At 39.3% G+C, this 12,252-nt stretch overlaps 1 protein-coding gene across 3 annotated transcripts in view; it reads left to right on the top strand.

Moving 5' to 3' along the window:
• The window catches only part of GAD1 (glutamate decarboxylase 1), a 44,287-nt gene extending 32,573 nt beyond the window's left edge, over window positions 1-11,714 (top strand). For all 3 annotated transcript variants that reach the window (XM_017666337.3, XM_037022981.2, XM_073218704.1), the window contains 4 exons: window positions 5,544-5,693; window positions 7,751-7,858; window positions 9,222-9,311; window positions 10,128-11,714. In XM_017666337.3, coding sequence (XP_017521826.1) covers window positions 5,544-5,693; window positions 7,751-7,858; window positions 9,222-9,311; window positions 10,128-10,301 — 522 coding nt within the window. In that variant the 3' untranslated portion in view covers window positions 10,302-11,714. The remainder of the gene's footprint in view (window positions 1-5,543; window positions 5,694-7,750; window positions 7,859-9,221; window positions 9,312-10,127) is intronic.
• The last annotated feature ends 538 nt before the right edge of the window (window positions 11,715-12,252 follow it).

Raw genomic sequence — 12,252 nt, 5'->3', positions numbered from 1 at the left:
TGCTCGAGGAGATGCGTTCAAGAAGTTGCTCATGCTTATATTCAGGAGATGTTTGCCTATGTTGTCTTCTAAGAGTTTTATGGTTTCATGACTTACATTCATGTCTTTGATCCACTTTGAGTGTACTATTGTGTATGGGGTTAAACAATAATCTAGTTCCATTCTCTTGCATGTAGCTGTCCAGTTTTGCCAACGCCAGCTTTTGAAGAGGCTGTCATTTCCCCATTGTATGTCCATGGCTCCTTTATCATATATTAATTAACCACATATGGCTGGGTGTATGTCAGGGCTCTCTAGTCTGTTCCATTGGACTTTGAGTCTGTTCTTGTGCCAGTACCAAATTGTCTTGATTACTGTGGCTTTGTAGTAGAGCTTGAAGTTGGGGAGCATAATCCCCCAAGCTTTATTCTTCCCTTTCAGGATTGCTTTGGCTATTCGGGGTCTTTTGTGGTTCCATGTGAATTTTAGAATGATTTTCTCTAGTTTGTTGAAGAATACTGGTATTTTGATAGGAATTGCATTGTATCTGTAGATTGCTTTAGACAGGATGACCATTTTGACCATATTAATTCTTCCTATCCATGAGCACACGATGTGTTTCCATTTATTGGTGTCTTCTTTAATTTCTGTCATGAGTGTCTTGTAGTTTTCAGAGTATAGGTCTTTCACTTCCTTGGTTAGGTTTATTCCTAGGTATTTTATTCTTTTTGATGCAACTGTGAATGGAATTGTTTTCCTAATTTCTCTCTCTGCTAGTTATTGTTAGTGTATAGGAATGCCACAGATTTCTGTGTATTAATTTTGTATCCTGCAACATTGCTGAATTCAGATATTAGATCTAGTAGTTTTGGAGTAGATTCTTTAGCATTTTTTATGTACAATATCATGTCATCTGCAAACAGGGACAGTTTAACTTCTTCCTTGCCAATCTGGATGCCTTTTATTTCTTTGTTTTGTCTGATTGCCATGGCTAGGACCTCCAGTACTCTGTTGAATAAAAGTGGGGAGAGTGGGCATCCGTGTCTTGTTCCCAATCTTAAAGGAAAAGCTTTCAGCTTCTCGCTGTGGGTTTGTCATGTATGGCCTTTATTATGTTGAGGTACTTGACCTCTATACCCATTTTGTTGAGAGTTTTTATCATGAATGGATGTTGAATTTTGTCAAATGCTTTTTCAGCATCTATGGAGATAATCATGTGGTTTTTGTCCTTCTTTTTGTTGATGTGGTGGATGATGTTAATGGATTTTCGAATGTTGTACCATCCTTACATCCCTTGAGTAAATCCTAATTGATCATGATGGATGATCTTTTTGATGTATTTTTGAATTTGGTTTGCTAATATTTTGTTGAGTATTTTTGCATCTATGTTCATGAGGGATATTGGTCTGCAGTTTTCTTTTCTTGTGGTGTCTTTGCCTGGTTTGGTGTTAGAGTGATGCTGGCCTCATAGAATGAGTTTGGAAGTATTCCCTCTTCTTTTACTCTTTGGAAAACTGTAAGGAGGATGGGTATTAGGTCTTCACTAAATGTTTGGTATAATTCAGTGGTGAAGCCATCTGGTCTAGGCATTTTGTTCTTAGGTAGGTTTTTGATTACCAGTTCAATTTCATTGCTGGTAATTGATCTGTTCAGATTTTCTGTTTCTTTCTAGATCAGCCTTGGAAGGTTGTATTTTTCTAGGAAGTTGTCCATTTCTTCTAGGTTTTCCATCTCGTTAGCATATAGGTTTTCTTAGTAGTCTTTAATAATTTTTTGTATTTCTGTGGAGTCTGTCGTGATTTTTTCCTTCTCATTTCTGATTCTGTTAATGTGTGTAGACTCTCTTTTTTTCTTGATAAGTCTGGCTAGGGGTTTATCGATTTTGTTTATTTTCTCAAAGAACCAGCTCTTGCTTTCGTTGATTCTTTCTATTGTTTTATTCTTCTCGATTTTATTTATTTATGCTCTAATCTTTATTATGTCCCTCCTTCTACTGACTTTTGGCCTACTTTGTTCTTCTTTTTGTAGTTTCGTTAATTGTGAGTTTAGACTGCTTATATGGGATTGTTCTTCTTTCCTGAGGTAGGCCTGTATTGCAATATACTTTCCTCTCAGCATGGCCTTGGCTGCATCCCACAGATTTTGTGGCATTGAATTATTGTTGTCATTTGTCTCCATATATGCTTGATCTCTGTTTTTATTTGGTCATTGATCCACTGGTTATTTAGGAGCATGTTATGAAGCCTCCATGTGTTTGTGGGATTTTTCATTTTCTTTGCATTCTAGTTTCATACCTTTGTAGTCTGAGAAACTGACTGGTACAATTTCAATCTTTTTAAATTTACCACAGCTCTTTTTGTGGCCTAGAATATGGTCTGTTCTTGAAAATCTTTCACGTGCACTTGAGAAGAATGTGTATTCTGTTGCTTTTGGATGTAGAGTTCTATAGATGTCTGTTAGGTCCATCCGTTCTAATGTATTGCTCAGCGCCTCTGTCTCCTTACTTATTTTCTGTGTGGTTAATCTGTCCTTCAGAGTGAGTGGAGTGTTGAAGTCTCCTAGAATGAATGCATTGCAATTTATTTCCCTTTTTAATTCTGTTAGTATTTGTTTCACATATGTAGGTACTCCTGTTTTGGGTGCATAGATATTTATAATGGTTATATCTTCTTGTTGGATCGACCTTTTTATCATTATGTAATGTCCTTCTTGGTCTCTTGTGACTTTCTTTGTTTTGAAGTCTATTTTGTCTGATACAAGTACTGCAACTCCTGCTTTTTTTCTCCCTATTAGTTGCATGAAATATCTTTTTCCATTCCTTCACTTTTACTCTGTGTATGTCTTTGGGTTTAAAGTGAGTCTCTTGTAGGCAGTGTATACATGGGTCTTGTTTTTTTATCCATTCAGTGACACTATGTCTTTTGATTGGTGCATTCAGTCCATTTACATTTAGGGTGATTATTGAAAGGTATGTACTTATTGCCATTGCAGGCTATAGATTCGTGGTTACCAAAGGTTCAAGGTTAACGTCCTTACTATCTAAGAGTCTAACTGAACTCACTTAATATACTGTTACAAACAGAATCTAAAGGTTCTTTTCTTTTTCTCCTCCTTTTTCTTTCCTCTTCCATTCTTTATATATTAGGTATCACATTCTGTACTCTTTGTCTATCCCTTGATTGACTTTGGGGATAGTTAATTTAATTTTGCATTTGCTTCGTAATTAGCCATTATACTTTCTTTACTGTGGTTTTATTACCTCTGGTGGCAGCTATTAAACTTTTGGAACACTTCCATCTATAGCAGTCCCTCCAAAATACACTGTAGAGATGGTTTATGGGAGGTAAATTCTCTCAGCTTTTTCTTATCTGGAAATTGTTTAATCCCTCTTTCAAATTTAAAAGATAATATTGCCAGATAAAGTAATCTTGGTTCAAGGCCCTTCTGCTTCATTGCATTAAATACATCATGCCACTCCCTTCTGGCCTGTAAGGTTTCTGCTGAGAAGTCTGATGTTAGCCTGATGGGCTTTCCTTTGTATGTGATCTTATTTCTCTCTCTGGCTGCTTTTAGCAGTCTGTCCTTATCCTTGATCTTTGCCATTTTAATTACTATATGTCTTGGTGTAATTACTATATGTCTTGGGTCCCTTGTGTTGGGAGATCTGTGGATCTCCATGGCCTGACAGACTATCTGCTTCCCCAGATTGCGAAAGTTTTCAGCAATTACATCCTCAAAGACACTCTCTATCCCTTTTTCTCTCTCTTCTTCTTCTGGTACCCCTATAATGCGAATATTGTTCTTTTTGGATGGGTCCCACTGTTCTCTCAACATTCCTTCATTCTTAGAGATCCTTTTTTCTCTCTGTGCCTCAGCTTCTTTGTATTCCTCTTCTCTAGTTTCTATCTCATTTATCGTCTCCTCCACTGTATCCAATATGCTTTTAATACCCTCCATTGTGCTCTTCAATAATTGGATCTCCTATCAGAATTCATTCCTGAGTTCTTGAATATCTTTCCATACATCATGAGCATGTTAATGATTTTTATTTTGAACTCCCTCTCAGGAAGATTCATGAGGTCAATGTCATCTTTCTCAGGAGTTGTATTAATAATTTTACTCTGAACCAGTCTCTTTTTTCTATTTCATATTTGTATATGTCACCCTCTAGTGTCCAGAAGCTCTACTCTCTGGAGCTTATCAGCCCCTGAAGCAATGTCAGGGCTCACAGGGGAGTGGTATTGGTGCCTGGGGGGAGGAAAGAGCCATTTCCTGCTTCCCAGCTGCTATGCCTGTCTCCACTGCCTGAACACATGGGCCGAGCATAGAGCCTCTGTGCTTTGCGTTTGTAGTTACTGTAGGCATATCTTCCCTCTGCCTGGCCTAATGCCAGGGTAGGTTTGCAAGTCAGGTGGGGCTGGCCAGGAGAAAGGCCTAGTAGGCTGCCTATCACAGAGAGGGTCCTTGGAGGTGTGTAGCCAGCCAAGGAGCTGGAGCACCTGAAGATAGTGAAAGCTCCCAACCTGCTGGGCAGAGTGCACCCAGACAATTTTGTCTACCTGTCCTTTCTCTTGAGCAGTAAGCTCTGTTCAGTCCTTGCCCCTTTAGGAGCCCTCTTGCTAAGGGCTTCCTTGTCAGGAAGCCTCTCAGACTTCCCACCTTTCTTTTGTCCCAGAGCAGCCGGATATGGATCCCTGCAGCTGGAATCTCAGTCTCTCCAGGAATTCTGTCTGTCTTAGCTTTCCAATCCCCTAATCATGAGAGTATCATGAAAGCACCATGAAATATAGGTTTGTGTTCCCAGAGCAGATCTCTGGAGCTAGGTATTCAGCAGTCCCAGGCCTCTACTCCCTCCCTGCTCTGTTTCTCTTCCACCCATGAGCTGTGGTGGGGGAAGGGCTTGGATCCCTTGGGGCCACTGCTTTGGTAAGTTACCCTGTTCTGTGAGGTCTGCTCTTTTCTCTAGGTGTATGCAGTTTGGGGCAGCCCTCTTTCCTATTGCTTTTTCAAGATTAGTTGTATTAATTATATTTTCGTCTTATATGCTATTTTAGGAGGAAGCTTCTGTCCCACCTCTCACACCGCCATCTTTAATCCCTCTCCTACTGAGTTCCTGTTAACTTGATAGCAGTTCCTGGAAAAGACTGAAAGACTTTTGAGGGGTGCTTTTGGGGAAGAAAATTCTTTATAGCCCGAGACTATCACACCCTTTTCAGGAAGTCTACGTTCTTAGCCCCTGCCCACAGAATGCCTGAGCACTCCCCAGTCTTGGAAACAACCCCAAACACCCCCATGCATTTCCACATGCCCCTCAGAGGGACAGTGATGCTCTTGTTGTAAGCATCTGAGACAAAAGACCATTTTCTAATCAGAATGACAAAGGGAGAGGGGCAAATGTTTCTCCAGGGGTGGTTTTAGAGAAGGACATTTGGAACGTTCATAAAGGTGTTAGGAGAAAAGTTGCCTGTGACTCCAAGTCCCTCCTTCCCACAAACCTGTTTCAAAGTCACCCATGTCTCTCACCCATGCATACAAATGCACACCTGCCTTGATTTCTGTGATAGGGTATACTGCAAGGGTGCAACCAGATGTGTGCAGGATACCTCTTCCAGCCGGACAAGCAGTATGACGTCTCCTACGACACTGGGGACAAGGCAATTCAGTGTGGCCGCCACGTGGACATTTTCAAGTTCTGGCTGATGTGGAAGGCAAAGGTATGAAGGAAGGAACCTAGGACATAGAGCAGAAATGTAATTGCACAGGCTGACTGGCAACAGAGAGGGAAAGATTTATCACAGATAATTCAGGATTTGTGTAATCAATATCAAGACAGTTGAGTTAACAGAATTTTCCTGGTCTGCAAATGAAATCACTTTATCCCTTATTTCAAATTCTCCTTCCTTCCATTTAGTCTCCTCAGTTTGAATTAGCATGAAGGTATCTTACAACTTTCTCTTAAAACAACCAAAAAGTATGCTAAGATAAGGACTTCTACAGCAATCCTTTAGGGATGCTGAAATTATTTAGTGCAGATGTAGAGAAAAATGATGAAATTACTGCATTATTCTGTGCAGAACCCTGAATTCCTTTATGAGGCCTCAAATCATGAGATATATGTGACAGTTTTAAGTTCCATTTAAATGATGGCTTTCCCATTATGTGTACTTAACACACTATTCTCAAAAATGTAACTTTATTCTGAGAAATCCTGTATCTGAAGAATGCTATGTCTGCATTCATCTATCTTTTGGGTTGCATTTCTATGTCTAAACTAGAAAAAAATGAAACTATTGGAACTTCCCCCCAAGATTTGGATGAGGGAGAGGATTACCACTTGACTATTTGTTTTAAGAGTATTTTTATTTTTATTCAATCAAGTAAAGGTGGTTTTGATTTCACAGTTTGATATTACAACTGTTTTATTTACCTACTGTAAATTAATTTTAATAATTTTCATGTTTAAGATTGTGTCTACTAATACCAAAAAAGCAAGGTTTTCCAGCAAAACATCTAGTCAAATGTTTCTTCTGTAGGAATAATTTGATGGATTATTCTTTTTCCTCATTAAGTCATTTTATCTTAATGTACAAATAGTCTGAATTTGGTTTCTGCCACAAAATAATCATAGGTATTTTAAGCATGTAAATAGCCATAAATTTCCATATGACAAAGAGCTCTATCATTTAGAAATATACTGACCACGTGGCTTGTCTCAGTAATGTGTGTCTTTGTTTTGCATAACCATAACCTCTTGAACTGTCTGCCAGGAGCTTGGCTCCTGGTGAATTAGTTGCTGAGGTGGGATCCTGGTGCAGGCGTTTCCGAAGTGGAAAGTACGCTCAGCAGGGTGTACACTCAGCAGTGACCATACACAAGCAGTGCCCTGCTTGGAGAGGCTCATGCTCTGCCGGTGTTGGGCTTCGCCCAGGTGTGTTAGCAGTCCATAGGCCAGCCTTGTGCACCTGCTCTCCTTGTTAACACCAGCCCCCTCAACAACCCATACTGCTGCTACTAATCAGCCATGCTGGCTTTTGAAACTCACGCTCAACCAGTTGGTCAATAACTGGAGCCAACAATCTCAGGGCATGTACTGAGACAAATAGCTTCCCCAACTGCCTGCCTTCCTGTCACCAAAAAGGGACACTACTGTGTTATGTGGAAGGTAGCCTGCCTGGAAGTATGGGGATATGCTTGATTAGGACCTATTGCCAGGGAAGGTAGGTTCTAAAGTAGTATTTTTCACTGTAGTAAAGAACCCATTATTTTGTTTTTTAAATTTCTCATAGACCAATACAATAAAGACAAATTGTTAGAAAAATGAAGTAAACCTTAAAAAGTACAAATACCAGTTTTTGAATCAGTAGACATCAAATTACTGTGTCAAATTGCTATTAAGATTTCTTACTACTTAACCTCAATTTCTATACTCATCTTATCATGAACTAGTTACAGTCTGTGGACTGGCCTCAGCCCATAGATGACACTGCTAGTAGCACTACCCTAAAGCAAACCAGAAATAGGCTGCAGGTCCAGCTGTGAATAACTAGCAGGAAGCTAAAAGCCCTATTAAGAATAACTGCCCAGAGACTCAAGTGTCTTCAAAAGACAGTAGGCATTTTGTTGCATACAGAGCTGTGAAGAAGCCGTAGACATTTAATTAGATGACTCTTCATAATCATCTCCAAGAATACTCTGAAGTGTTTTTCCAATAGACAAGGACAACATAGCCTTCTCAAATGCCCATCACATTATGTTTTCTTTCCTTAAACAGGGCACAGTGGGATTTGAAAATCAGATCAACAAATGCTTGGAACTGGCTGAATACCTCCATGCCAAGATTAAAAACAGAGATGAATTTGAGATGGTTTTTGATGGTGAGGTAAGCTGTCACCATGGACTAGATGCACATCATTTCCAGAAAATCTATTGCAGGGAGTTCCTGAAGGCTTATTTCCGCACACTGCCAGGAGCTGCTTCTGAGTTCCCATTTGTATACACTTTTCATTTAATTCCCTCTGTGTCCGTGAACTTTTCTTCTGGTAGCACTGGGATGACTTTTCTCCTTCTCTTCTAAAATGGTGTAGCTCTTGGTCGGCCCTTTGCAGTCAAGAGGTCTTTCTTTGGCAGGTCTGAATCCTTTATCATTCTTAGATTGTGTTGAACTCCATGATAGAGTACTTCTCAGTTTCAAGAAGCTTACAGGATGGATAAATCCTCATCTCTCAAGACTGGTTCTAAAATGGGGTTCTACTTTACCTACATTCATTATGAGGAGTTAGGAGGATAAAATTGTCTCTGCCCTGTGTTCATGTCTACATAGCACACTATAAAGGACTTGTTATTCCAGTATTGACTGAGTGCTCGCTTTGTGCCTGGAGCTGGATTATGTAAGCAGCAACCAAAGCAGATACTGTCTCTGCCCCAAAAGGATTTTTAAAAATTTGGAATAGGAGCCACCATTGAAAAAAAGAAAATTCATTCATAACCCAGTATAATATGACACCTACATTCAACTTAACTCCATTTATCAAGCAACCTAAACTATGAGGAACACACTGGAGAGTCACTAAAAAGAGGAAGAAAGGGCCCAGAGCAGTCCAAACCAACAATACAGCACTCATGCCTCTGGGACCTCACTCTGATCATTTACACTATTTTAAACATTCTGTCAGCAGATTAAAGACTAAGGTAATGTCTTAGGTCGGTTAGAGGCAGGCACAGTTGTGGCAAACAACAACTAGGAGGGAAACGGCAAACTGCATATCAAGACTACAGAACTCTCAACGGGTAGGAGTCCTCAGGGCAGCAGCACTAAGCAGCTCTACGCATCTCAGTGAGCCCTGTCTTATGGTTTATGACCAGTGTTCATTATGATGATCCTGAGTCATCATGAGAAGATTCAGTATCAATATAATAAACTCATAAATTATTTAGTATCAATAAAATAAACTGTTTTGAGGATCTTCTATTGTGAGACACTACAAAATGGCAAGATAGATAATACTCTCTTTTTTTATTACCCAAATGTATTTTTTTTAACATTTCATGGTTAAAGGTGGTGACTTTAGTCTTGTGGAAAACTGGTTATGGGAAACAGCTCTCTTGCCAGATATTATTGCACAGATCAGGCATTGTTCTCCCTAGTACATGTGGATTTGGGAATAGCTCTCTCTCAAGTTCTCATAAATTTCTGGGTTGTTTTTTTTTTTTGTATGTTTGCTTGTTTGTGAAAATCTCTGCAGCCTGAACATACAAACGTCTGTTTCTGGTATATTCCACAAAGCCTCAGGGGCATTCCAGATAGCCCTGAGCGACGGGAAAAACTACACAGGGTATGGAATCTCTCCTTGTTTCATTTAACTCTCTACAATTTCTTCTGTTGGTCAGAATGTCCTCACTTTAATGTGCCTTTCTAATGGGGGAGAAATAAATAAAGACTGGGTGGTGGGAGCTATCTTGTTACATTCTTCTTGGGTCTGGGTTGTTCCTTTGCTGCAGTTCAGATACAATGAGAAGCTCTAAAGAATGTTTCCCTGTCTCAGGCTGCTGTTCCTTATTAAAGGGGCTGTATGCATGGTAATTAAATAATACACATATTCCAAGGAGCTTCCATATTAAATTGTGTCTGTTAAAATATCTTTTACTAAGTTCAACTTTACTCTAATGCTGATTCATGCTAGTTGTTGATTCCTATATCTTGTGTATATATTATTTATAGTCATTGGTATCACATTTAATTTCTAGAATATTTCATACATCTAACCATTCAACAAATATTTGTTGAGCACAGTCTATCTGCCAGGCAGTATCCTGGGCTCTGGATTTTACAGAAGCTTTAATTTGTGTTGTTGCCCATAGAGTTGTTTTTGCTTTTGATTTTATTGTCATTATTTTATGACTGACTTTCAAAGTTCAGTCACACAGTACTTTTCAAGGGAAATTTTGATTGGGTAGACTTAAATAGTCATTAGATATTAGCCACTGAAGAAACTTGGATATAAACTATTTCTTTGTTTTTATGTCACTGTAAACACAAATAGTAAAAAGCAAATTGCTCTTTTTTCCAACTAAGAAATGGGTTGCATTGTGAAAAAAGAGAGTGGTGTTAATATCCATCTTGAGTTTTGCTTTATGTTTTTCATCACAAGGTGGCCCCCAAAATCAAAGCCCTGATGATGGAGTCAGGCACGACCATGGTTGGCTACCAGCCTCAGGGGGACAAGGCCAACTTCTTCCGGATGGTCATCTCGAACCCAGCTGCCGCACAGTCTGACATTGACTTCCTCATTGAGGAGATAGAAAGGCTGGGCCAGGATCTGTAATCGCCCTCCGCAGAACATGAGTTTATGGGAATTCCTTTTCCCCTCTGGCACCCTAGAACGAACCCCTGTAAGTTGCTGAAACACATGGGCCTTTTCATTGAGGAAAAGTATAGTATCCTGAAGAATATTGTTTAAACCCTACCTAAGCTTGTTATAGTTAGTAGGAAATAATGTTCTTTTTGAAAAGTTGCACATTAAAAACACAGTATATGTGTGCAGTTATATATACCTCTCTATATATGTATGTGTAGTGCGTGTGGCTTCATGATAGATCACAGCATGTCTCCTGCTCCCGGATAATTAACTTCACCTCCAGCAGTTACTGAGGGTCCAGATGTGCTGCAAACCAGCTTGCCCAGCAAACCCTCAGGAAAGATGTTTTTCAAAATGTTGTGCTGTAGGGACCAAGGGCGGGGTTTGACCTCATTGTCGGGGCTTCTCTCCCTCCTGAGGTGATGGGTGGGTGAGAGACAGCATGAGATGACAAGAGTGACACCCTCCCCATTAGTGTACTGTTAGGGGAAAATGGTAGCAGAGTCATTGTTACAGGTGTGCTATTGCTGTATTTTTGGAGGTTAATTTGTGTAGATTGTGTATATTTCTGTTGTCTGACATGTGTCATGATCTCAATGACTGTTTAATTGTAGGTAAATGAAATATTTGCCTATTTATATTCAGAGATTTACCATGTTAAAGAGGTGTCTTGTATTTTCTTCCCATTTGTAATGTATCTTATTTATATATTAAAGCAGTTTATGGTATTTTCATGCATTTGTGAGCCAAAGAGAAATGATAAATATTAGTGAGACTTGTATTTATATTAGAGTGCCCTTAAAATAATGACTTAAGCATAAGAGAATTTTGTACATAGACCCTTACATATGGAAATCCCATTACCTAAATAGCATCTGCTCTTCTGTTACCCTCTCTGTCTGGCTGTATGTGTAGGGTTCTCAATGCTTTTCTAGCAACTGTTGGATAGTAACCAGATTTCTTGTAATTTTGTAGTAGTTCATGACCAATCTCTGTGACTTGCTTAGCTCAAACCTAAGGCAACATTTCTGAAGACCTTCATCTCAGATAAATTGACCAGGCTCACAACTGTTTTTGAAGAAAGGAAATTCACACTGTGCATTTTAGAGTATGCAAGAATATAAATAAATAAAAATATTCTCCATGGAGAATTTGAACAAAACTTTCTTCTGGTTTGTGTTTCACACAGAGATTTCCAATCATAGTTACTTGGATCACCATAGCCCATTCTTTTCACTAGGTGACTTTAGGTGATTCTCAGTACTCTTATTGAACTAGGACCCAACCCACTGTCATAGGTTCCTGGCCCCCTAATCTGTAAAATCATTATGACTGTAATTAAATAAAATTTGCAATTCAAGCCTGGAGAAAGGAAAGCTATCCTTGTTTCACATTTTTCTGTTTGCATCTTGGAGTTCTGTTCATGCAGTCAGTCAACAACTGTTTTCTTCCTCTGTAGCAACTGTTCCAGGCACTGGAATGACAGTGGTGTGCACAACAGACAAGTTTTCCATCTAGTGGGGTCCTATATCAGTTGGTGTCTGTGGTATCTGAATACCTTGAAGATCACAGAATCACTCCTTTCTGCATTTATGTTGTACAGTGGGTTTGATTCACTTTCTCAGGAAATATGCTCTGTTACTGGATCATGAGAGCCCATTTGCTATGATATTCTATTAACTGTAAGAATACTATCTTAACCACTTGGAATACAAGGAGTTCCCTATTCAGTACCTGTAGGGATTAGATAAGAGGCATTTGTAATTAGCATACTGTTTGTGTATCTGTGGTTGTGAACAAACTGGGCTCCGTAGAGAGATGATCATAAAGTACTTTATTCTTTCTCCCACCATCCCTTCAAATCCCCTTTGTGGGGTGATTCTTTCCACACCCCTATTTGCATTCAGGCCAATCCCAT

This window comes from Manis javanica, chromosome 12 (genome assembly GCF_040802235.1).
Source record: "Manis javanica isolate MJ-LG chromosome 12, MJ_LKY, whole genome shotgun sequence".
Classification (NCBI taxonomy): domain Eukaryota; kingdom Metazoa; phylum Chordata; class Mammalia; order Pholidota; family Manidae; genus Manis; species Manis javanica.
The sequence above is the reverse complement of the archived record's forward strand: the minus strand, read 5'-3'. Positions and strand labels throughout refer to the sequence as shown.